The 27,636-nt window shown below is 44.1% G+C and overlaps 1 protein-coding gene across 1 annotated transcript in view; it reads right to left on the reverse strand.

Moving 5' to 3' along the window:
* LOC144167872 (phospholipid-transporting ATPase ABCA3-like) overlaps positions 1-27,636 on the reverse strand; it is a 148,433-nt gene that overhangs the window by 66,948 nt on the left and 53,849 nt on the right. Inside the window, exons 8-11 of the mRNA XM_077697018.1 lie at positions 26,076-26,292; positions 14,382-14,637; positions 11,218-11,267; positions 1,352-1,659 (exon numbers count right to left, since the gene is read on the reverse strand). Of these exons, the coding sequence (XP_077553144.1) occupies positions 1,352-1,659; positions 11,218-11,267; positions 14,382-14,637; positions 26,076-26,292 (831 nt within the window). The remainder of the gene's footprint in view (positions 1-1,351; positions 1,660-11,217; positions 11,268-14,381; positions 14,638-26,075; positions 26,293-27,636) is intronic.

The raw sequence follows: 27,636 nt of genomic DNA on the forward strand, positions 1-27,636 counted from the left end.
CTGGGCGCATCTCAAGGCGATGTCAGAATTACTACGCCGTGTACTCTCGGCGCAAGAAATGCATTCGCACTTCCTCACGATTCCCTTCGGGGAGGTGGGGGCATTTTTTTATTTTAGTTTTTACAGCGGCGGCCTTTTTCTTGACCCTTCAACAACGACGGTTTTTCGCAGCATGGGGCACTTAAAGCTTTGGCCTTGAAAAGTGCACTGCGCCGTCGATGTGGGTGTCCCCCAGGCGTTAATTGTTACCAAGGGCGTGGAAACAATATGGTCCCCTTATCTTCTGGTGGGGAGGCGCGCGTCGGCGATTAGTCGTGACGAGTTATCATGTAAGCTTTGACGTGCAGGGGTTCTAGTCGAGAGAGACGGCTTGCGCTCGGTGGAATCATTGTTCGATCTACCGATAAGGTGAGCAGACCTAAGAAAGGCCAAGGAAAAGCTAGTGAAGACCACCACCTCCTCTTTTTCCTCAGTCTTATCTTCTGAATTGCATTGGTGGCACAAATTGTTTGTAAACAATAACCTTATCATTTGTTTTACTTGTGGCCCCAATACAAAAACCCTATCGCACAGATCCAAATGAGGCCGTTATATAAGTTTTGTTTCAGTCATAGTGGTATCAAATGCCTGATTCTATAAAAGACACCATTACTTTTAGAGAATCCGGTTAGCAATATGTGTATTCCAGAAAAGTTTTCCCCAAAACCACAGACCTTAAAACTATATTCATTTGCTCAGTTTGACTTGGTTCCATTGAATACAATCCGAATTTCTTTCTGTACTTTTGTATTGTGTGGACCAATTATCTAGTAGCAATTAGTTGTAAATTGTTATATAATAGGCAATTTTCTAATTGTTGTTCCAGAAAACATTTATTATGCACTGCCGTTTAATTATATCCTCAGATCTCAAAAATGGGTCACTGGGGTACGCACACATTAAAAGTTTGTAAACTGCAGTGTTCCAAGACCGTTGTAAATGCATATTGTCCACATTTGCAAATATTTAACCTTGTTATCCAATAATTCCTGTTCTGTCGATTTAAGCTTTTGTAGCCGTGTTGATATTTCGAAATTTCATTTGCTTGAGAAAGAATGTTGATAGTCGATAATAAACTACGCCTTCAAATTTCCTTTAAAAAGTTCTATCAGCGGTTGGCCTGTTTTTTATAGACGGTCATGTGTATCAACTTTGAAAATAGGCGTCACTGTAGCTCCTTTTAATTCATATGGAAAATATTATGCCTTTATTGCTCGGCCGCCGCCGCCTGCATTGGGAGAAGGCAGTTGATCTGGGTAATTTAATATAGTCTACGTATCTCTTTCGTGTCTCACGCTCGCCACCACATTACCTGCATAAACGCAGCGCCTTCGGGATACAGCTGGCCAGGTCGCAGTTGAATAACCTCTGTGTCCACTTCGCGGGCCACAAGGTCTAGGCGTGCCGTGACAGGATTGCGTTGAGTGAGCAAGTCCCGCTCGATGCGGAATGCGATCAGGAACACGGCGGCGGGCAAGATCCAGCAGACGACGGGCATGGCCCAGGAGCGAGCGAAGCACAGGCGCCGCTTGTGCCACAGAGCGGCCAGGCGCGCCTTCGTGCTGGGCGGCGGCCTCGGGTTTCCATCTTCGGGCAGCGCCGGCCGGTGGCATCCCGTGGCTGTAATGCAAACAAGAAGCTCCGCTACGTCGACATTCGGGGCCGATCAGAAGGGCTGCAGACCACCGGCGCAGTTCTGTAATTCACTGTGTACGCCCCATAGCTTCAAATCAAACCAAACAATGGCATACTCCCGTGCATGCATCCCCATTTCATTCGGAAACAAGCACATATTTCGACTTACAGCGCTTTTGGTTGCGTAACATTAACAACTACGTACAGGTACGTTGCCTTGGCCCCTCTAGTCATGATAACCGTGCCAGAAATAACGCAACAACATTTGTGGAGAGGGTTATTATATCAAGCAGTCGTAAACAAAGGAAGATAAAAATATAGAATTAAAAAGTTAAGGTTTTCTCACCCGTTAATAACTGCAAATGACCCCAAAAATATGATTTGTATAATCTAGCACCCTCGCACACTGAACTGAAATTGAAAACGATACAGTAACAACGCTGTGTGGGGTAAAACATTGTTAATAAAAAGGCGAAATGAAGGCGAAACAAAAAATACCCAGATGTTCCTCCTCATGCCATCGCGAACGACGCCGAAAAACACGAACAGAACATGAATAAACTCACGTCAGCAACTGTGTTGGACTACAATAACTGCGGAGATTATCTTACCCCTCCCCTATCACTTGTAAAGAAAGCACGACAAAGACCCGTGAAAGAATTCATAAAAGAATACAACTCACAACATGACGATTTATTAATGTAGAGTTTCGGCTCCATTTTATTCACTACGATAATTTCTCTCAAGGTACCGCGTCTTGTTCAACACGCGATATTTGCTCTGAAGCGCAATATTTTTCGAACTGCGGCCACCTTTAAAACTCACTTTGGTCGCCCATATTTAACTGACATTTAACTGCGCATGCAAAATTCGGCAGTTTTGGACGGATATTTTGTGTATTTTTGTGCATCTTTATTTTTTGTCGTCCCTGCACGCTCCTTTAGGGAAATTGAATAAAATTAATCAATATTCTGGCGTGCCCACCCCAGGGGACGAACAATAGACGCGATGCATGTTTAGAAATGCACCAAAGGCATCCCCAGCGTACCTTTACGTTAAAAGCTCCAGGGTGACTACGGAGGGTGGGACATAAGGCTCAAAATTTAGCTTCAGCCGTGTTGATGCCACAGTACATCAACAACAGAGACACTTATCGACGAAACCGCGTTTACACCAAGCTTTCTCTAGCTTGAACCCGGCTGCCTGCAGGGTAAGTTTCGATGTGTCACCCATCGCGGCTGTGAGCACCGTAAACCCATGAAGAGCCCTGACGAACGCGTAGGAGCTTTTTCGGGACCCCGCCATACAGAGACGCCACAATGTTTAGGCCCAATACGCAAACCCTTCGAAGGTTGGTCAACAAATGCGACGCATATGTTGCGTGTATCTGAAAACTACTCACCCATTGGCGTCTTGATTAAAAGGAGTCCGAACAAGACCCCTAGCGGGAGCGTATGTGCGTTAGTCCCAACACACTGCCGAGCATGCCCAGCTAACATTGGTGTCCACTATAAATGAGAACTTCGTATAAAACTGTAATGATATCATTTTCAACGCACTAAACAAACCAAGAATGCAAAGGTCCGGTCAGGATTACACGAAGTGCTAAAGCGGTGGCTGAACTACATAGCTGTTGCGCCCAGGAGTCACGGCGAGAACCTACGGGCGTCGTTCTAGGAACGCGTTCGCACTGCCCCGCGTCTAATATGCTTATTAGTTCTTGTGCTAGAAGGTCAGACTGGGCATAAAAGTTTTCAAAAGGCAGGGGCAGCCACCAAATTGGCTTTGGAAACAAATGGCACTGTTCACCCGAGAAAGCTGCGCGCCCGCAAAAACGTCCCTTGCTGCACACTATAAAATAATGAGCAACCATCCAGGCCCTATTTTTAAACGATATAGTACTGCCTGCCTATTGGGTTTCTACTGCCGTGCCTTCGTGATTCAAGAAGTTATAAACCGTCAGCAAGATTATCCTGAGGAAGCTAGGAAGGACATTAGGATTGTGAAGCTCAGGAATAAAAAAGTATGCACCCTTCAGTCTAACGACGGCGATGGTTAAACGCGAAGCTTTCTAGGGATCGATTCTTTGGTTGGCCAATCCCACACTGCGATTATGTGCTACTCTACAGGTACGTACCATTTTTCTAGAATACCCGCAGCAACTTTGGGGTGCGCACTCCGTAGGTCTAACGTTTGGGTTTCGGGTGTACGGCGCGAATTGGTACCTGCTGCTTGACGTTCGCTTCGACCCAATGGAAATGGAGGGATCGGATAGACGCCGGCTTCATAACGCGAGGGACGCAGGTTCCATTGAGGCCCTGTTCACTTCACCCATGATCACTCACCATCGACAAAGAAAGTTGGCTTTAGGACAGGGCGTATTGGCGTACAACGGCGGCAGTGGGGACACTAACGCTGTTATTTCGAGACTCTCCTCCTTCTGAGATTGTTTTCGTTTCGGTATTACGTTCTTCTCTTCCAAGATACGGCTGTCGCATAGCTCAGGACTGTTCAGGACCTATTTCATCAAAAAATCCGCAACTCCCACGCGACCAAGATGCTTATTCTTGTACGTGAACAAGTTACCGTGACAAATTAATTATTTCGGTAACACATGGTTCACCCCACAAGTTTAGAAAAAGAAGTACGTGATTCCTCTTTCTAAAAATGGAAGCCGATGACCGCACTCACTAGTCCTAACTCAGTATTCCGAACTTTATGCGGAGAAAAGGTAATGGGAAGAACGTTTTCGTCCCCGTTATTGGCATTCTGGCAGTGGTAACCAGCGTCCTCCAACTATTACCGTTTTCCGCAAAGATTTCACAGAATGTTAGAAAACGACAACACATTAAAAGGTGTTGCTAGCACAAAGAGCACGGTACATCTCGCATATTTTTAGCAGTTCGTTTCAAGAATGGCTACAGCAGCGCTCCCTTCGTCCATTTATACTTAGCAACCTACCAAAAACGCAATCAGGCTGCTGGATTTTCAAGTATACTCGTTATTTTCCCCCAAGCAGCATTGCGCGTCTTTCCAGTTTCATTAACGAAAGATTCTAACCTACACTCTTAGCCAAAAAGGACTAACGGGGCATCGGCGTTAGTCCTTTTGGGGGCTAACTGCGTTGCCACTAGAATTAGTCCTTTTTGAGACTAACGGCAAGGGTACCAACTGTTAGTCCCTCTACACTTAGTCCCTTGATGGTTCAACTGTTGGTCCGCCATAAAGACTAACTGTTGGTCCCTTGCAGATCAACTGTTAGTCACCCCTGTTAGTCGACTGGAGACCAACCGTTGGTCCTCTGAGTATCAATCGTTAATCTTTCCCATTACTCTCCCTAGACCAATTGATGCTTTCAAGACTAAATGTTCATCCCTGCAAATGCTCCCCTCTGGATTAACCGTGCATACTAAAAGACGATGTGCTGGCTCGTGCAAGTACTCCATGAGTGACTGTCATTCCATTAGACCGACAATTCAGAAGACAGAAGTAAACACAAGAGACCAGAAGCAGTATTTCTTGGCCACTTGTTCACGACAAAGTACTCACGACAAAGAAAATGTTACTTTCAAGCTTTTTATTGCAACATTGTGTGAGCAACATACACAACAAAAGTAAACTGTACTCTACTCTTGACGTTGGAGTCTCTATTTCTAAGGCCTGTACGGCACACCTTAGTTAGGCGATGCGCCCAGTATTGGGCTATTCCGGGTATACATGGCTGCTGTCCTTGACGCAAGCGTGCTCCACTTGTCTTGAGGTACTTGTCCGTTGAGAGGAGACAGCCATCCTCCGTGACGCTGTCGGCAATGGGCGTATGTCGTCACGCTCCTGCAGGAAATGAATAGGGCAACAAAACAAGTGTTATTCATGGTAGGACGCAAAATTGAGAAAAACGCAGTTTCCAGCAGCCTTAACAAGCATCCGTAAAAAGTACCTCAAAAAGCAAAAAGAAGCAAAATCAACGCTTTATGTAGTGCAGCCAAATGTGGCCTGTGAATTGCACTGAGTATAAGACTACGGATTAATTAAGACCATGGCCACGGTAGTTAACAAGCGAAACTCAGACATTGTTGTTTTTCCGACTCCAGCAGAAAAGACGCCACTAAAACCAGCAATAGAACTTGGGGACTCATGCTCCCTCACTCAACGCATTGAACCACTGTATAAGGGCAACAGAAAATAGAAAGATTGCTCATTTCTCGCATGCAGGTTCGCTATCATTCTCAGAGGCTTACGTAGCACGAAACAAGGGCCTCTTCCCTCTCTTTCACAAGACATGTAGGGAAAGAGACGCTTCCTGTCAGCACCAGCTCTAAATCAAAATGGTTTGACTGCAATAAAAAATAAAAAGAAAACAAGAAGGAATATTTATTTATTGGAAGAAAACCTGCTTTCCTGCGCTGATGGTGCGGGTTTGTATAGAACAAGGTCATTATTGATTTCTGGCTGTGATGTCGGTGTCGAAGAATGCGTTTTTATTTCGAAAATGTATTAAGAGCCAAATTTTCTCAATGTTTAAGAAATAGCCTCGGGCGAAACAAACAAAACGGCGTCCTCTCAGCTTTCTGCATGGGGAGTGGCTATGGCTGCACGTTTTTATTTCCTCTTTGCGGACAGTTCACAGTGAATTCGTACGTGCACACAAAAAAAGGCTTTCAAAGAAAAGGGGCAAAAATGTTTGAGGCTGACCACGCTGCGAGCGCTTGGCTACCAGTGAGGGAGCAACGAAAATGAAAAAAAGTGAAGGAAGCTTTCGGCCACGTTAGATGAGTCACGCGAGCGTGCGCCTGCTACTGTGAAATTCATGTGAAAGGCACGGGTGACGGGTGGGTGCGGGAAGGACTGCAGGACGAGAATGTTTCGTGAACGAGTTCCCCGAAAGCCAACCAATTTTGGGGGGGCGCGTTACTGCCAGTTAGGTTCGCCGTGGCGGCCACAAGGAGGGCCGGTACTGGAAAAGGGGCCATTAGATGACACTGTATTCTCAAAAAAAAAAAAAAAAAAAAAAAAACTTGCCGTGAGATACATAAAGATTCTACGATTTTGTTAGAGGATTTTTATTACGGCGGTCACACCGCGCCTTCGAGGAAGACTTCATTTTGCCGTTCTGCTGTGGTCCGGCAGATTACAAGTTCGGGTTCCGCAAATTATGGAAAAAAATACCTTACTCAGCCAATTTACATCAGATTTTAACCGTTTTTGTCTAGTTTTATTCTGGACGTAGTTGCGGTTACGAGGGTGCAACTATTTTTGCCCTACTCAGCCTCAGAGTGTACGCGTCCGTTGCAGTTCCGGCGTTCTGCCAGACTTCTTGTAATTTTCCTGCTTAAAATATCACGTTTTCATTTAAAATTTAATATGTCTGCGAGTAATTCTTGTGTCCTAACAGTACCATGTTGTTATTTTAGTGTTCATATGTTTGCCTAAAAAGTTAGAGCCCTTCAAGATTCTCGGCCACGTGTTAACCACGCTTTGACATTTCTGGCTATAAATGTATTAAAACTGCAATTTCAACAGAAAAGAAGTTAGCGGTTAGCTTCCTTTTTGTACGCTGCTCCTGCTGGGACGGTTATTTATGCGGTTGGGCCACTTGTTTAAAGAGAAATTGCATTTTTACTATTTTAGGGTTAAGCAAAAAATTGGGTAAATTTTGACCGAAACAAATAAAAATTAGGTCGCCGTCGGCAGTAACGCACAGCGAATCGACTGGCGTTGGTTTTAAAAAATAGCTCAGCACTCTGACGCTACGATGCAAGCTCACGAACTTCAAAAAAAGGGCGAATAGGGAAAAGCGGTCGCCGCCGCAGCTCACCTTTCGCACGTCCGTCCCCGCTGGCCGCCGAACAAGTAGAAACAAATCGGAGGGCCCCCGCCAGGGGGAGCAACAGCAACGTTGCGGGAGCAAAGGGCGCTGTTAGTCTTTCCGTTGGTCCCATTCGCGTCAAGGGACCAACGTTTGGTCCCTTCATTTTGCACACGGCCCTAATCTTGGCGCGTTTGGTCTTTTGGGGACTAAATGTTCCTCGCGAGGCGTAATTGCTGCAGTTAGTCTTATTTTCTCCCATTTTGGCTAAGAGTGTATGCTATTCTCCGGAAACACACTGCAAGGCTTCATATTATTAATCTTGCGAGCGCTTAATCTCGCGATAAAAACTCGCCATTGCACACCACGCGATATCCATGTTAGAGAACACCACACATCGAGCTGGCCATGGTTCTTCTAACAAACGAATACCACTAGGTCAGCCTGACCGCAAATGAAGTCTCTCTCTTTTTCTCTCTCTATGCCGAAGGACCTTAATTTGCGGAGGCCAATACCCGCAACCGGGTCGTTACATTGTCCTTGATCCATCAACGTTAGCGCTATCCTCAGGCGCCTTTACGCCAGCTGTGAAACTTTTATCAAAAAGAAATAAGTATGACAAACCACAAAAAATGGCTGACGGTTATAATAGTCCCTAATGCCAAATTTGAGAGCAGTTGTTCAGCTGTTTCGACACTGCAAACTAATTTCCAGAGAATAGTTTCAGACATTATGCGTGGACTGCAACGCTAAGCTGTCGCGTCGGCGACGTGAACTGCAGAGTCTTCTCGACTTAGGCGCCTGTTGGCGGTGAGATGTTTGAGTGGCGCCCCCTGGCTCTGACGTCGGCTTAGGGACTCGCTCCACTGTCGTCTGCTACACTCCGCTTGTAAGGGTCAGCAGCTCCTTTGCTAGAAATCACCCGCTTTCATGGTTGAGTGCATCAAATAGCGTATTTCTAATAATTCAGGTATTTTTAGTAGCTTCTGAGACATGAAGAATTTCAAGCTGTGTGCCCCACAAGTTTGAAACACACGAGGAGAGAGAGAACAACTTTCTTAAGAGTATCAGTCAGAAGATCGTGTAACTCATCCTTTCTAGCTTATACGCGAGGTTCAGCGCTCAGAGCTAATCGATAAGTATTCCAAATGCGTAGGCTTCCATACAGTATTTTAATGCTGTAATTTTAATACCGTCTAATACTACGTGCCAAGCACAGCGCCCCTACACGAGCATTGCATAGCAGGAAATAAAGAGGCTGTCTTGTATTTCTTTCGTTATTCACTTGTGTCAGGTTGATGTTTTTTTTTTAACTTTGCACAACGCATTATTTTTCCGCACCGTCACAAACGTCTTATTAGTATGTTGTGCGATGTTTGGAAGGATCACAAAGATCGTGCCGATATTTTCTTCGGGCTGTATGGCATACATTCCCTACTCCACAAACTCGCTGTCGTGATGGCTGCGTGCACGAAGATGCGTATTCGCAGCGCACGTTGTTTATTCATATGAACATAGAATGAGAAGGTTTGCGGACGCCACCGCGATCGCGATCCAGACAACGTACGTTGTCCAGAGTACTCGAAGGCGGCTTTTGTGCTCCGAATTTCTATCGTAACATCGTTATCATAACGAGCTGGCTCTCAACCCAATCATGACATGATTACGGTGTTGAAGGTGTGATATACTAGCTAACGAACGCAATAAATAGTATACGTGGATATATTACAAGAATCGAAACTGATGAATATTTCCAAACAGCTCTTTATTGGTTGCCACCCCTTCCAGGCCTAAAAAACAAATCCTAGTCTACTCGGGATGGCCTTCTATGAACCGAAGAAAATTACTCTTACTCTCTTGTACTGGACTGGGGAACCGGCCCCTAATCAGTTCGATTTTCCTGTTAAAAAGTTTTCTCCTCTGCCTCCTCGTTTTCCTCTTGAGCACAGTTTTCCGATGACGCGTATCTGACTTTTGGGGAGATAAGGCTGTGGGAAATGCAACAAATTTCCTTCCAGGTCTTAACAAACAGTGTTACTGTATCTTTACCGTAGACATTCACTCGTTTTGCTCCATAAACCTACATACTGGTTAGAAGCCTGGTATAAAACCAGCAATCGTCGGGTTATTTGGAACTCAACCTACAGTTTTTGCGGTCCATAGTGCATGTCGGCATACTTTCATGCTATTACAACCTAAAGTGATGTGATATAATAGTTTAGATCGTTCGGCGAGGTTGCAAAACTGCTTTTCCTTACATCTGATTACCGGTAATCGTAATGCCTTCTGCCAAATCCGACAGCCCCGAAGGCCTGTATTTGTTTTGGTCTTGCGTTTTCGCTGTTGCCGGTTATTAGCAGCTGACTGTTCCCTTTGTTCAAAAGATTGCTGAATACTGAAGCTGACGCTTACTCCGACTTTTCGCGCCTCGCACAAGGCCGTCTTCGTAAAAACTGGGGCGACGCTGGCAATGTTTTTTCCGGAACAGTATCAAAAACTGTACTTTAAATAACGCCTTCAGCTGGTGTATGCGATTTGAAGTGTTTTATTACGATAAAAAGTTACGCTCATACCAAATCGGGTGCGGACAAGCATCAGACGTCAACCGAGCGCAAAGAAACAGCAGGGAGAGCAAGTCCGAGTGAAGCAGACGGAAGATGCGAGTCCCTAAGCCGACGTCACGGAGGCGCGCTTCGCAGCGCCGCCTGTGGTCGCGCTCACCGCGCATTAAAGAAATCCGAGATACCTATAGGATTTAAGCCATATGCACACCGTTAAGCCATATGGACAGCGTCACCGAGTCGGGAGTACCTGATCAGCTTTGAACTGGTTATTAAAAGCAGCATTACCCAATACACTTGCAATAAAAGCAGCTAATCGGGTCATTTAGCGCCCCCGACTATGGATTATAAAGCAGAGCAAGGCAATGCTATACAGACTACCCACCCTGCTGAAATCGACCTCCCATTACTGTTTTCCCGGTTCTCCACGAACATAGAATCAAAAAGAGATTCACACACAAACTGAAGCTTACCACGACAGAACACCTTCTCGTCAGCCTATTACACAACTTCCACCCTCTCTAGCCTCAACGCCACAACGATATCCTTCAGCGCCCTCCACTAAGAAGTTCAAAACGAGGCTGCCGTTACCTTCACCACTGCGGCCGCGTAAAGCAGTCCGCGGGGCCACCTTACATAATCCCCATAGCGCGCACACCACTACGGTCGTGTGGAGCACAAACGTTAGTGTATCACATACAACCACTTTCATAGCCGCAGGCCAGTGTAATAAATAAAACCATCTAAATAAAACCATAAAATTGCGTAATCAAACCATCTAAGATAAAACTCTAATCAAATTGAACGATACTTTGCCGATAATACTAAGCTGTTTGCTAGGCACACTTTACCGACGACTCCGACATGAACAAAAAAAAGTAACCTTTGTCACTGAGTCCTACATGTTGACCTCTTTACAAAGACCTTTCCTTACATCAGCGAAACCTTCAAATACTGGCATACCAAGGCACCTGGTGAGGAAATCGACAAATGCAAACACCACGTAATAAATGCGAAAAAAAAACACAACAAATGGCACTTCCAATGTTGTTTCAAGTCTATTACCACATGTATGTGCTGGGAGATATTGAGGAGGGAAAAGTATATTCAATAAACGCTTCTTGTAGAACGGCGGTTAAAAAGAACCAAAAGCAATGTATTTTTCTATTGGCTTACCAGTTGAAGTAGAATCTTCAAAGTCCCCTTCTGTGGCCTTCTCATATACACTGAAAAAAAGAGAGTTGCAATTGCACTGCCAATGAGTCAATCTTTAGTGTGAAACTGGGAAAACTTACAATCAAATTAGTGGGAGTTATACGCCTCCAGAACTGCCTGTAGGGGCGCCAGTGAAATCCCCCTATCGGTCCGTTTCGAAAGCAGCCGCGGGAGTCTCCGTCCCACTCCTCACTGTCGCCGCTGCTTTTGCGGCACGCTCACGACTGAGATTTACCGTTTGTGGGCGTTAAAGATCCATGTTTATGTGGAGCAGTTACTCTGTTCGCAAATGGAGTGCGTTTTCGTGAGTTTAAATGTTTCTGACGCGATCTTAGTGTGGTATATTCGGCCTGCATAAGCGCTAGTTGTGTTACACAGGCCAGCGTCGTGGAACCGGCGTATGCATGGAGCTGATTGCAGTTACACTGCCCTGAAATTTACTAGCAGTGTCTCCGTAACCAGCGTTTCTTCAGATGTTCATGCTACGGCTATGCACTACGATGTAAATCGATTTTGGGCCCTTACATAACCTAGCGGAGCACTCATACTTGACAGCCCGCCAGTTGCGTTAGCCAATATCATACCTCATATATTGATCACCAACATTCACAAGCCCGTGTGTCTTAATTTCGCGAACATTCAACGAAAGTACGATGGATAATGCAGAATTATAGTCGGGAATCAGCACGCGACAAAGGGTCGTCTTGTCGTGAGGTGAGCATCCGTAAACATTCATCTGCTACATATATCCTCTGCGAGTAGCGCGGAGGCAGGCTTAAAATATAATGCACGTCCGCGACTAAACGCTTCTTCGAAACATTGTCATATGGCACAGGGAGCCTGCGGAATAAAGCAAAAACTGAAATAAGAGGGCCTTATAAATACCACACTCTTTCAACGACACATTTCATCGCTTGTGAACCGCCTACCCTGCATACTTCCAGAAATGCGTTCGCCGAAAGATCAGCTAAAGGAAAGTGAACGCGAGATTTGCGTACGGAATTACTTAAATGTTCATTGCTGGATTTTGCTCCGCATTTGTACGCAGCGTCCCCCTACCCTCCTCTGCCCATGTCTCGCGAAATAGCAGTGCATGTACCGTCTAGTTGGTCTGGTGAGTCCTACTTGGCTCAGTAAGTTTCGATGACCGTCTTTACCATATCAGAAGCTTCACTGGGTTTTTTCATTCCGGTTAAAGCTATTCTGTTTCTTCCGGACTCGCGCAGCGTTTTTTTTTCCGTGGTTTCATTAACTTTCCTAGGTTCTTGCTGTAAGGCGTGAGTGGGCACATATTTAACGAAGCACAGTCTTGTAATATATTGATTGATTGATTGATTGATTGATTGATTGATTGATTGATTGATTGATTTATTGATTGATTGATTGATTGATTGATTGATTGATTGATTAATTAATTGATTGATTGATTGATTGATTGATTGATTGATTGATTGATTGATTGATTGATTGATTGATTGATTGATTGATTGATTGATTGATTGATTGATTGATTGTAGGGTTTAACGCGCCGACGCAACGCAGGCGATGAGACGCGCCGTAGTGGAGGGCTACGGATTAATTTCGACCACCTGGGGATCTTTAATGTGCGCCGAAATCTCGTACACACGGGCGTGTTTGCTTTTCGCCTCCATCAGAAAAGCGGCCGCCGCGGCCGGGAATCGAACACGCGACCAGCCTTGTCATATACTTAAAATTTTCGCACGGCTTATATTCTTACAAAAGGCACACGTTAGTGTCAGGTATTAGGTATTGACATCCCCGGATCATATTTTAAAATACGTATATATCGAAACAAAGCCGCATTCCTTGTCCGCGCTGCAAAACGAAACCAACCTCTCACTGTGCCAGTATCAGGTCTAAACGAGGCGACAGTAGAATTCACTTGTGCCTGGCGTATTCGGAGGTGACAGTGGTGGTATGCTGCTGCCGTCGCCCACGCCCAGAAGAGTGGCGACGGAGCCCACAGAACGGCGTCCTCGTTTAGCTCTTGTTGGCTTTCGAGTACTCTATGAAGACGCAGCTGCTTTTTAAGTGATCTAAACGTACTCTTTGCTTTTAGACGTAACCATGAGTTTTATAGGGCACGGAAGTGCGAAAAGAAGCGAAACAGAACCAAAATACTGCACGTGTCCCTATCAGCCACGCAGCGCAAATCCCGTAAACGCCGCATAGAAGCGGCGGCAGGTGGCGCATCGATCGCGAAGCTTGAGGCTTGTATATATATGCATACCACTGAGAACAAAAGTCACAATAAAAATATCAACACCCAAACCCACCCATGACAATCACGGAATCTCTCAGAGGTCCTTGGGACAACGTTTCATGCCCTGTATTTCCGCTTATCATCTCCAAAGTCAAATGTCAGCACAGTGTAGCAAACACCAACGGCGAGATGAGGAGGACCCGTCACTTCGCGTCTCATTGTAGAAACACAAGGCGCTGAGTGCCGGCAAAAAAGTTATAGCAGGTAGCCCCCGCAGTTAGGACCATGAAGGGCGCATATATTAAATCTTAGGATGCGGCAAGTGAGCGTGAGTTTCACTAGGCTAAACTTGTCTGTGTGATGTTACTCGTAGGAGTTAATTTCCGTGTTCTTTAGCTGAAGTCGAAGCACCTTTTAAAAAAGTAAAAGAGGATGTGTGAGCAACCGTAGCTTGGCGAACGATACCGGTGAAGGATGTAAAGTTCGTTGCCGCCACAATACATTAATACACTACAGTGGCAGAATCAGAGTTAGCCTAGTACTCGCGGCAATGGCGTATTTCCCCTAAATCTACGTGTATGCCATTTGAAAGCTTGCCCAGCTATCGCGACGCGGACGCTATTAGTTATTGTTTGGGCGCATTTTAAATCTTGATCCACACTCCAGGCTTAACCTGTTGAAATGCTTGCCCAGCTATCGCGACACGGACGCTATTAGTTATTGTTTGGGTGCATTTTAAATGCTGATCCACACTGCAGGCTTAACCTGTTGAAATGTTCTTGTGACATCACGCTTCAACCGTAATACCCTTTAGATGCGATGCCTCAGGCGTTGAAATTGACCCATTCAGCGCGCATCACTGCCGTGCGCCTTGATACTACATACGGCCCCTGTTTCTCACCTGATGTAGACGTCTTCAAGGGTGGTGGTCTTGAGACCAACCGCTCTTACAGAAAGCTCCCGGCTTTGGGCCTCCAGCTGCCGCATAATTTCTGCGATCTGCTGCGCACTGCACTGCTGGCCGAGGCTCACCGTCACTTCGTGCAGTTTGTCGTCTCGAATGCTGCTGGTTGGCGCAAATTTCCGCACTTCGGAGAGGACTCGTTCAGTGTGAAAAGAGCCATCCAGCTTCGAGATGCTTAAGTGACAGCCCGTGCCTACAATGTAAACACGTTATGGACGCTACACCCACCACTACTTGACAAACGAAAATAATCAGTTGGTAATGCAAAGAACATCCGCCAAAATGTCAATTTCCCCGCTTCAACTATATCTACATAGCTTCACAAAGCGACAGCAAAACTATTCGCGTGAGTTCGCAGCAAGGTACGTAGATTTTGTCTTCAAGCACTCCAATGCTGACCTGTGAATTACGAGTGTAGAGGTTTATAAATCTTGCTTTTAGCTGATAACAACTAGGCGAAACGTGGATAGCTCGTCGTCATAGTGTGCATTTCTATGGGGAGGAAGCAACAAAACTCAAGATCGCATCTAAACTATGCGCACTGTGAAACCAAACCTGCTTCATTTCGTTCACACTTCATCCTACAGCCTACTTTATTTCCATCCTAAATTTTTTCTTCTGGTTTCCTATTACCACCACAGTTCAGTCATCTGCTTTGCCTTCATAATAATAATAACACCCTTAGTTATGACACGCTTTGTTTCCACTGCAGTACGAAGGCCTCAGCTATAGACCCTCTGCGCCTACTATTTGGTGCCAGATGGATCCATTCTTGTTCCACGATATTTTAAAACTCATCTCTCTGCCATATTTTCCTGCTTCCCACGCTTCTTAACTCATTCCGGTGTAGCAATCGTGTTAATCTGCCTATACGCCACTAGTTTGATCTTCACGTCACTCCTGACCCTATACCGCTCACTTTTTAGATAGGAGTGAGGATTTGTTATCCACGACCTTCCTTTATCATTTATGACGATTATTCTCGACTCATAACATTAAAGTTGTCATTATCGTTCTAAACGCCAATCTTTGCTAAGCAATTTTGCGACATTGGTTTAGCGCCTGTCCCGTCCTCTTTCTTGTGTTCGTCCATTTGTAGCGCTAGAGCCATGTCGCAAAGTTCTCACCAACTCGCCCAGCAGCAAGACCTTCTCAATTGCTAACCAAGTTCGTCTACAATGGGCTGAGGAAGACTGCAAATTGCTGCCTCAGATGTTGACAGCGGAAGCGAAAGTGAGCATTCCTTTTGCACCAATTTTTAGCATCGGAGAATGCACACTGTCCCTTGCTAGATATTGCTGCCCAAATGACAGCGCAAATACTAGCGCTATCTCGTTTCTTTTTAGTCATTGGGTAACCACTGGCGACGTTCTTAAAGTATGTATTGATTCATCTTTTTTCGTGCCTTTTCACCTGGCATGAACAGCGATGCTAACGCTTGGCTGTCAGTATTAATTGAAATCACTTCATAGTTAACTCGAATATAATAACTCGGATGTCTGAATACAGTCATGAAACCATGCTTCGCCGGACATCTAAAGATGCATCCTTTTCGGCGGAATTTTGCACATCTATTGTACAAGGTGGCATCGTAAGTTTCGCAGTTAAATTTTCTGTGTTTACTCCTATCCCTATCTTTTCCTAATAAGCCTCCTGAGCAGCTTCTCTGGGATTGTGGTGAATTACTTCAAAAAGACACTGTTCATTATTTGATTTCCAACCAAAAAAAAAACTTTCGCTCTTTTTTCGATGGCTTAATTTTGCTTCTGCACATCCTGTACATGTCCTCCAGGAACCTCTTGAAGTCCTCTATGAACCCCGTGATGCCGGAGAATTTGACATAAATCTACATACTTGAGATTTGTTAATTTAATTAATGCACCAACCCGTGATACAAGCTGTGGCTCACCAGTGCTTGATTTGATTATAGCCAATACTGAAGCGACTGTCTGCCGTGCTAGCATTATTGCACGTGTGACCATTGTCCGGTTTTTATGATCTATAAGGGGATACACTGCAGAAAAATGACCGCCATGATTCTCCCGTTTTGCAGTGTATTACGAAATGAAATCTTGAGTCCGTTATAATTGACGTAATGAGTCACGATTGGTCCTGTGTTTTGGAAAAAAATAATGGAAATGACTCATATTATTTGATTAATTGATTATGGGGTTTAACACGGCGGCGCTACACGGGTGATGAGGCGCGCCGTAGTGGAGGACTCGGTATTGATTTTGACCATCTAAACATCTGTACCATGCGCTGAAATGTTGAAGTAACGGGCATTTTTGCTTTTTGCTGCCGCCGTGGACGAGAAGACGTACATTATATATTTTTACGAGAATTTATTACATTGGTATAAAAACATCACAAAATCAGGGACGAAGTGAACGACAAACACAAGCGCTGACGAACAACTAAGGCAAATTCTGCTGGAAATGGCAACATATCGGAACGCAACAGAGTATAACCACGACACTGTTAGTAGAATAAAAAAAAAGAGCTAAATACAGAAACTACGTAAAGTGTTATACCTGATTAAAACAGTAACATCTGAGTTAACAAATAATAAATGAGTATCTGAAAAAGAGCCACATTCTTTAACTGCCAAGATGCACCATCTCCCGCTGAAGGAGTTCCCCAGCACATATTTTTTTTTCTCGTCAAACAAATTGGCCATTTTGTGTGCCATGACTAACAACGAAGAAGGGAGCCGAATCCACTTGTAGGAATAACTATGCCAAACAATGCGTGAAATGTGTGCCCTGCGCATTTTATAAATGCAATGCACTTAAGTGGTATTCGGACATGTTGGTTGAACATGGTCAGGTAGGTCGAGCACCCAGCTCTCGCCAGTGTCCAGTTCTCCTCGTTTTGTCCGTATGCCAGCTGTACTGTCTTCCTCCGAAAGGTAGTATATGAAATCCCACTTGGGTGCAAGCTGGTCTACATAGGCCAGGCAGGCAGGTGCATCAACGAACGTCTTAAAGAGCAAACGTACTCCAAGAACACAAAAACGGAAAGCAATCTTGCCGCACACTGTGAAAACGACAATTGTTACCCAAAGCTTAAACCCGCATGTTGACTGAGACGCCCGATTCCGTGAAAAATAGCAGGCATCGCCCTTTGGCACTAGGAGCAAGACTGGGAGTTCGCCTTCGGCGGCACTCCTTCAGCGGAAGATAGCGTATCATGGCAGTTAAACCGAAAGATTGTGGCTATTTGTTATATAATAACTGTGTTCCCTTTACGTGGCTCCTGTTTTAGCTAATTCCCTTTGCCTTTCCTTCTCGCATCGTCATGAGATTACACTCGCCCGTTTATATAAGTTGCCTCTTGCAACAAAATTTTCCTCAGTTGTTCGTCCGCGCTTGTAGTTGTCATTTACTTCGTACCAGTTTTGCGGGCTCTTTTTCTAGCACTACCGAATTAACCCAAAGTCAAGAAATATTACCGTTTATAATAATTTATAGGAGTGATTTTTCGGTGAAACACTTGAGACACTCCAAAAAATCAGAAAACTATGGGCCACGAATGAGCATATTAGAATGATAAAAAACGCACCAGTTCTACCACTATGTTTATTTATCTATTTATTTTCTAACACAGTAACCCACAGCGCGAGTTTGGCATTATAGGGAAGGGGGGAAACAGTAGATATTACATTGATAAATCAAAGCAGTTAGTAAAGAACACGTGTAGAAAACAATTACAGTTCAGGGCAAATTTCTGACACAAGCGAAGGCCATGAAAAAAAAATCATACATGCGTGAAGCAATACACAGCGGTTCTCGAGGGAACAAAAACATCAAACGGCTGAAGCAAAGGCACCACTTGAAGATAACAATATGACATCACGGGGCACTTTGTTCCACTCACTGACCGTTTTGGGAAAAAAGACATCTTAAAAAGCCCAGTTTTACATCTATACTCTTTTAATCTTAAGTGCGTGGTCACGCCTTGCAGGAGTGCAATCTGGTGTTTTTATATAGGTATCACGATTGAGGCCAGCTTTAGCATGGTACATGTTTCGCAAACATTTTAGTTTTAGTTTGAATGCCTTTCTACGATTTCGCAGTGTATTCCAGCCTACGTCTTCCTTTGCTTGTGATGCGTTAAAACACCATGTATAATTTTGAACTACAAAAGGGGCTGCTAAGCTTTATACTCTCTCTAGTTTCGTTATGTCTGTCAGAGTCCAGGGGCCCCATATGGTACAAGCATATTCAAGTATTGGCCTTATGTTAGTCTTGTAGAGTAAATCCCTTGTTTCTAGAGGAAAGCACTCCGCAGTTCTACATAACATCCCTTAGAAATTATATAGTCGACATGAAGGTGCGAGCATATTTGAGAGGCCAAGTACACACCAAGGTATTTATATTCACACAGAAATTCAAGATTAGTCCTGTTAATGCTATACGTATATAGGTGTGCTGAACTTTGTCAAAGCACATCGGCACACTTTTGTCAAGATTTATAGCCATGCCCCATTTATCATACCACTATGCAACCTTGTCTAAGTCTTTCTGTAGTTCACTGTAATCATCGGGACATTTCATAACACGATACAAAACGCAATCATCCGCGAACACTCGTCTACAAAATGATATACCAACGGCCATATCATTCATGTGTTACAAAACAATAGTGGACCCCAAACCGAATCCTGAGGCACACCTGATGACACATCAACACCATGCTACCGTTTAGCGCCAACGACTACACGTTGAGTTTAGCGCATGCACTTAGCAGAAACGTTGAAAGAGTTTAAGAGTAAGAAATTGGCTGACCACTGAACTGAGAAGAGCAAAGGTAACATATTATGAGGCATTGTTCGCTAATACTGACAGAAGCCGCACTGAAAAAGCACGGAAAGTTATAAACACAGTTTTGGATGCACTTCTAAAAACTCTCATCAATTAACAATAAACACTGACAACACTTAGCTTAGGGGTACTGTGGTCGCAGACTATTTCAGGAAATACTTCGTAAACGCAGCTTCCTCGGGAGACTCATTGGTAATATAGTGAAATAGAGTTTCATTTAGACCGTCGTCGGCGTTGAGCCATCGAAAAAAACAGGAATTATTTACCACTTTTATAGGGGTCAACAATAAGAGGTATAGATATAGATGGCCTCAAATTAACCAAACATATGCATCTTATAATTCATTGTTCCTCCTCTTGCACACGTATTTACTCTTGTTTATTATATTTAGCATATTTAGAGGCAAGAAAGTCTGCCAGAGTTCAAGTAATATATAAGGGCGGCGATCAGAATAGCATATCAGATGACAAGCTTATATTATTGCTTCCAGTGATTTGAAAGAAATTAGAAAAGATATTTTTTCCACGAAGGAACAAAATAGCACTTTGCGTTTAGAAAAAACTCACTAGAACATTTTTGTCCGAATTTTGGAAAATATTCACAACAATAACGCGACACAATTATTTTTTTATTTTACAAAAGCCTTTGATTACTTAAATCACAGACTTCTCTTAAAACGCTCTCAGCCTATGTAATTTTAGTTATTCAGTTAATAGTACTTACATCCTACCTGACCGAGAATATCAACGTGTGTACATTAAAAACCATATTTCCTGTCGTTTACAAACAACTTTAGGTGGCCCTCAAGGAAGCGTCTTAGGGCCTTAAAGATTTATTACATACAACAATGACTCGGCGTCCATAGGAATCGGTGTCCGCTTTGTTATGGATACTGACGATAACACATTAATTTTTTTTTTCGGTAGGGATATTATTGACACGTTGCACAAATGCAACTACGTACTGAAAGATATATCTGACTAAAATATTATCCTACAACAACAAATCAATCCCATTTTCAGCACGAAATAAGGCATATAACCTAAGCCAAGCGCTGTTCCTTGAAAAAGAACCAATTAAATCGTTAGTGACAATAAGGTACTTGGCATATTCTTATTCTCTGATTTTTCTTGGGATACATAGACTTACCCCCTCACTAAGAAACGTTCCGCGGTTACCGGAGTGGTCTCTCATTGTAGAGGTCTCCTTCCACTTAAGGCTAGTATAGATATATTCAATTGCAAATACAGTTACCCAGGATGACTGCGCGCAGGTCCTGAATAATACCTTTTCTTTAATGCTTACCCGAGAGGACGTCATATCATCGCTAGCTGTAAACGCTTCTTCCGTTAGCTCAATGCCCGAAATAGTTATTAACGGGGACGGTATACTTTCTTTATTCAGTGAACTTAAAACCACTTCAGCATCTGATCGCCTTAGATTCAATAACAAGATTCTAAAAAAATGTTTCTCAAGACATTCATTGTACCTTACTGCTCTTTTCACTCAATGCTTGACATCTGGTTTATTCCCCGCGGACTGACGAATTGCTAAAGTAATACCCATCTTTAAATCTGGCGATCGTTCGCCCCCACCTAATAGATCAATATTGTAAGAAAGCACCATTTTCAAACTTCTCGAGTATGTAATTCATTCGCAGGTAATAACTATCGAGATTAGCATAACAATTTTCCCGTACCAGCACGACTTCCGAGCAGCATACTCAACTTGACGGGTTCATTCGCGATTACATACTTCCATGAACGCTGGTATACAAACTGACGCAATTTTTCTTGTTTTTTTTTAAATTTTGGGCCGGCTCCCTCATCACAGGTTGCTAATTAAATTGAAGCAGCTTAATATCCACCCGCTTGCACTCGCACAGAATAAAGATTACCTTTCAAGAAGACTTCACTTCATATCCGTCAATAACAGTTGCTCTTCTTTTGTGGAAGTTTACTCAGGCGTTCCCAGGGCAGCGTGCTGGGAGCCTTGCTTTTTTTAAATTTTCATTAATAATTTTCCTAACACGGCTTCATCTCGGATCAGGCTCTTCACGGATGACTGAGTGATCTATCCCAACTTTTGTGCAAAGATGACGAGCAGGCCCTCCAGGCTTACCTTGGGGCGCTAAATGGTTATTGGGGCGCTAAATGGTTATTGTGCCTTAATAATTCTGAAAGAAAGCTTATGCGCTTTACTAAACGCGGAATTCGCATTCCAACCTCCTACTCTTCGAATAATACTCCAGTTGAACTTACAACAGCATACAAATACCTTTGTGTTTACCTTAGTTCGGACTTATCCTGGTATCACATTAACATGGTATTTGTACCGGCAAACCGCTCACTAGGCCTTTAAAAACATAAATTGAAGCATGCCCCACCGCACCTAACGTAAACTAGCTTACATCACACTTGCACGACCAAAAATCGAATATGCATTTGCCTAATGGGACCCTTACTACGCTTACATAATCAACAACATCGAATCACTTCAAAACCCCCCAGTTCGCTTCATCTTTTCCGACTACTCCCGTCATTCCAGTGACACAGCCTTTAAAATTCGTGCAGAACTGCTCGACTAGTCGCAACGACGCACAGCTTGAATGTTATCACTTTTTCATAAACTTTATCATCATCCATTGCTTCATGACGGCTTCTTTTCTTCACCAGCTTCCATCCTTCCTAGACGCGACCATCCCTTCAAAGTGAACCGTTTAGCAAGTCATACTTTGAACTATTCACGGTCTTTCGTTCCGCATACAATCGTTGACTAGAACGCATTTCCATCACACATCGCCACCTCCACTGATGGTGCTAAATTTAGTCAACTAATACTCACGGAAGTTGTGAACTGAAAACAAAACTATCGCTTTGTTATTCTATAACTTCTGACAAATTGTTTTCTTTCTACAGAGATTTGTTTGGTCTTGCTTCGGTGTTTATTTTTACGTGTAATTTGTAGTTGATACAGTGAAATCTCGTTGATACGTTTTTCACAGGAACCGGAAAATAAAACGTATTATCCGAAAATCGCATTATCAAAATAGGTTAAAAAAGAACGAACACATGCATGCTGCGTCAGCAACTCCATTTTATGGAATAACATAAAGTAACTGCTAAATTTGTGCTGCCCTTTCTTCTTTTAAATGTCCAGGAGTAAATTATTCTAAAACGTACAGAAAGCTGCAGGTATTCGTTGCTTTGGCAGACACTGCCTTGCACGACAATCCTTGTCGTGCAGTAAATCGGTGAAGGCAGCCTCCGGATGATTAAAAGTTTTGAATACTCAAGGTGAGCGCGATGTTGTCAACTCTTTCGCGCAGGGCTGACCCGTCGAGGTTCACTCCTGTCGCTCCAACTTCCTTGAAGCATGTAAGCAGGATGTTTTATTTTTACGGATGCTTCTCACTTCGCGTTTGTTTAACACCAGTCCAAAAACTTGCAGATCCTTTAGAAGTTGCTCATGCTGACCGACAATAGTGTTGAGCGTTGACACTGGCAAAGCGAGCTCGCTTGCCAATTCCATGCGCTTCCTCTTCGGGTTCTCCTCGAACTGGCGTACAATTTCCACTTGCACCTTGCGTTTCCTTGACGTTGCCACAAACCTGGAAACACGGCCGCGCATAGCAACAAGGCAAAAAGAGAACCAATCATTGCACCGGAAGCATGGTCCATGGAGAGGTCGGGAAGGGAAGTCGCGCCTGCCGCGAGCATTGAGCTCCTTCTTCCTTGATTATGGTACGACTTGCTACATGGCGGGGTGCATCGCCTGACATCGGGGTGCATCGCCTGGGGTGCATCGTCGGCCTTGCTCGGAAGGGCCACGAATTGCAGCAATGTTTTTGACGCAAAACCGGTGCTTTTGCTCCCCGGGCGTCTCTGCAACGTGCTGGTAGTTTCTTGTTCCAATGCGGTTTGAGCGAGTATACCGACGAATAAACGCAAGATTACTAGAAATGTCGGTCGAGATCCGCTTTCGCAATCGTATTATCCATTTTTCAGCACAAATGTGGTCATAATAAACGCACGAAAATGCACTATTTCTAAGCGACGTTGGCTAGGAACGAACAGAAAAACGAATTAGGCCGAAAAACGTAATTTGCCGGAACTACCAACGAGATTCCATTGTATTACTTTGTCATATTTGTCTTCGCTCATGCCCTGTTCTCTTAAGGATCTGTTTCTCCGAGTGCATATCTTTGTTTGTATGTTTTTTTTTTTGCTCTATTGACCTCCCCCAATGTAGAACCCTTGGCCTTGGCCTGGGGGCCTTTAGGAATACTTTAAATAAATAAATAAATAAATAAATAAATAAATAAAGATTACGCCTTTATTTTCGACACAACGTTTTTCAGCTTCGTATATTTTACAACCCCGCGCACTACATACAGTACAACCCCGCTGTTACGTTCCTCACTGTTGCGTTTTCCTGGCTGTTACGTTGTGTGCCATCGGTCCCGGCATAGCTCCCATGCGATATAAAGTATTGCGAACCCCGCTGTAACGTCGCAACTGTGGGCCCGTTACCGTATAATGCGTCGCAACTCTACAGTCCGAAGCGGCTCGGGCACCGCCATTTCGGCTTCTGATGAGTCTTTGGCAGGCCTTGTTACTGAACTAGCTACACAAGCCGTAAGCGAGTTGGAGAGAACGTCACTACATGGCCATCCGTCGAAAGTGTTATCCCGATCATCACTTAGCTCGCAACAGAAGCTTCACTTCAGAACGCCGGAAGTTCGTGATGTTAGCGCCGCCGCACTGTTGTAATGGTGCCGTGCAGCGTTTTTAGATTAGGTCAGTTGGCAAAGAGCGCGCGGCCTTCCAGTACCGCAGCACGGACCGGTGCTGCCGCCGACCAGGCGGTGGCGCTGCGGTAGCGTTGAGATGGTGTCGGCGCGTCGTCTGCTGCTCCTTCCTTGCTACTCTCGGTGCTTTCTACACCACCCATACCGTCTCTTTCACCAGTTCTTCAACACCGCCCTTCTACACCGCCCCTCTACGCAGTGCGATTTCTACACCACCCATACAGGTGGTCGGAAAGGCGAGCGAGTAGTACGGGAATTTCACGACGCCCGATTTTGTTGTCGACCTTCACGAGTAGGGTGACGGCGTGACGGCGAGCGAGTAGTGCAGTGACTTTGCGACGACTAACATGAAATGACGCCCGTCTTAATCGCTCTTGGCAACCCTAAATGTGCCCATAAAAATGCAAGAAATACTCCTACATTTGGCAAAACGGGTATAAACCAAGTTGGCAACAATAGAGACCTAGATAGGGGTGATTTAACGACGCTTGTTGGACGCCGGCCCATTTTCGTGGCTTTCCCCACTTTTACGTTTTCCCGGCTGTTACGTTTTTGTTTCCAGGTCCGGTGAAAAACACATTAACGGGGTACCACTGTATATAAGCTTTTGATTCTCTCAATAAAATGATGCAGCATATATAAAATATTGAGCGTATGCAGAGTACACAGTATCTCTTTTCAAAATACAATATTATGGGAACTGGCCGTCTTTATAAATTCACTCTTTTGAGAAAAAGCTTTTTTCGTCAACAAACATCAGTTCCTCATCATCGCTGGCTCGACTGTCGAATTACAACACTGATGCAAACACATTTCATGCGGCTTTGTGGCGCAGACTTCGTTTTCGAATAAATTATAAGGGGCAGTCGTTATTTCAGAATCTTCCAATAATTCTCAGGAAATATCCGCATTAAGGGATAAATAACGAAAAAAAACTACACAGCTGTTTCACACATATGGACTAACAATTTATTGGGGAATTCCTGTTTCTTCCTGTTGATGTTTTTGCTATGCTGTATTTGAAACTGTTACATGTAAATTAGGTATGCCTGGCATGTATCTTGTTACTCAAGTCTATCCATTCCAATTATTTTGTGAATGTAAGAAAGCGTTACTGATACTGTTGCTTCTTATATTGTTTCTGTCTCTAGAATGTGGGTACACACTTTGTAAACTTGTGCACCTCATGCTTCGCTGTCCGCGCTGCTTTGTAAAAGTCCATAGGCCATGCCTTTTATTTTACTTTACAAAAATAAGGTATTAGAATTTCATTCTCTTTTATGTGCTTGCTGCCATTGCTTTGTATGCAGCTTCCGGGTATTTTCCATGCTTCTGAGGGAGCTTTTATAAGAAAATCACGCCATTTTCGGGGAAATTAAAACCACTGATGATACTGATTGTGATGTTCTAGATAATCATTCTGTAATTCCTGGTCTCGGAATGGATGCCTCCATTACTGCAGAAGTTTCCCCTTCGATAATTTTGTAATGGAAAACTTATTCAGAATAAGTAACTTCATGCGAGCCGCCACAGAAAAGGCAGTAACAGTTCTAGATGAAATAAACCCTGTGATTGTTTTGCGAGCAGTGTCATGCCGTGTCGCATGCTAAAAACGGGTCAAGCATCAGCGACAATCAGTTCTCATAACCCATACTTGAAGCTTCAACTTGCACTAATTAAGGCATAGACGCTCTTTTACACGAGTCTCTCTTCTAATCCATGATGGTCTACTCTCCATAACTGTAACCTCAATCGTCCCGATCTCTACATTCGTTTTGGGACATGATGTTGCTCCTGATTAACTGTCCATCGATCTCCTTCCCGAGTAACCACAGTGGCAGGGTTGTTTTTGATCTGTTATACTTAACTCAATATACTGTCCCCCCTTTGCTGTATACTCCCGGCGTGAAATATTTCGAAAGAATGCAATAACGATTGCGGCATGTTCAGTCGTACTGTTGCCTTCAATCATGTACCAAATCCCTTCCACGTACCAAAATGCCTTTTCAGAAATGTTGGCGACCCGGAGCACGATACTCGGCCCTTGCACATGATCACCACTCTGTCGGCAAGCACGTCAGCTTGACGCATGTCGTGGGTTGACAAAAGAACGGCGGTGCGGCCTCGGCTTCGCATGCTAGACAGCATGTCCCACAACTCGTGACGCGCCTCTGGGTCAAGCGAAGACGAAGGCTCGTCCAAGATGACCACCTGCAATAACATGCCATTAGGCGTATGTACTCAGCAACGTGCTTTGAAGGCACAATATTCGAATAAAATCCATCAGTTTTTTCTCTATATTTCGAAATATGGCTCGGATACACTATACGCCTTGCTTATGGAGGAGTCACGCCAACGACCACGGGCTTTTATGAGAAGTGTTGAACATTATACGTGCGGATGGGTAGCGCTCACGTGTTTCGAAAAACAGCGCCAAAAAAAACGGCGCTATGGGGTGTCAGTAAAAAGCATGGCACTAAGCGCCACCTAATGAGCTTTTCAACGCCGAAGAGCACGCTTACTAAACACCTAAGCGCAGCGTGCCACAATAGGTATTACGCAGATTCACAACTTCCACTTGAAGAACTGCTTAAGAAGGTGTACTATCAGGCGAGTTGGTAGTTCATTGTAAAAAAAAAATTCCCAAATTCGCATTGCGGAAATTGCCATTGTAAAGATTGCCGACCGTGTATAACTGAATGTAGTGCTTAGCGCTCCCCACAAGCTCGTGAAATTTGGCAAAGACACTAGAAAGACAGGTGCGAACAACCTTGGGTGCAAAGTAAGGCATCGTGTGCAGTACGTTCCATGTGTGGAGCGTGGGGTGTATCGCGTTCTTTTGAGGTAATGTGGGTCAGTTTACGTCGGTCAAACTGGCAGATACCTTAATGACCGATTGAGGGAGCACGATAACAAGGTCAAAAAGGAAACTATAGATTATTAGCCTTCCATTTCAGATCTCATGGGTGGAAACCTGTTTGACATGTTCAAGGTGACCGGAAGAAGCGGAAACCAAACTACGCGAGAAATAATTGAAGCACACGAAATTAAAGGGCATGGCCGTAAATGTGTAAGCCAGGTGTCAAGTGCGTTGTCCAAAAAAGAGATAGATTTCCTTTCGAACACGTGCTGGATTTCGGGCATGACCTGATTTGGTGTTTGTATAGATTGTGCCAAGTGAGTTCACGCGTGTTGATATGGTGGTGTGATACTAGAGGTTATACGTCTATTTTCAGTTGTTTTGTTTTGTTTTTATATGTTTTACTGGTGTTAACATGAAGAGTGCGTATAGAAAGTGCAAGGCTTCTCGTATTAAATTCGGTTGGAAGTCAGCGCTCCTCCCGTCGCCTTTCTGTGTCCTTGTTTCGTTTCGCGCTGTAGCTATTTTTGCATTGAAGAACTGGCCCTGAAATACACTAAAGCAAATGTTCACAGAATTCCATCTTCTGCATTTATATATGTTCTTTAAAAGCAAGGTTGATGAGCACGCGACGTGCAGAGGCCTCCAATATGAGCAATACCGGTTGCTGATAGCAACTTGCGTTGTCAGCGAGA

The sequence above is a fragment of the Haemaphysalis longicornis genome, unplaced genomic scaffold (assembly GCF_048455015.1).
Source record: "Haemaphysalis longicornis isolate Haplotype H1 unplaced genomic scaffold, Haemaphysalis longicornis Haplotype H1 scaffold_2, whole genome shotgun sequence".
Lineage (NCBI taxonomy): Eukaryota > Metazoa > Arthropoda > Arachnida > Ixodida > Ixodidae > Haemaphysalis > Haemaphysalis longicornis.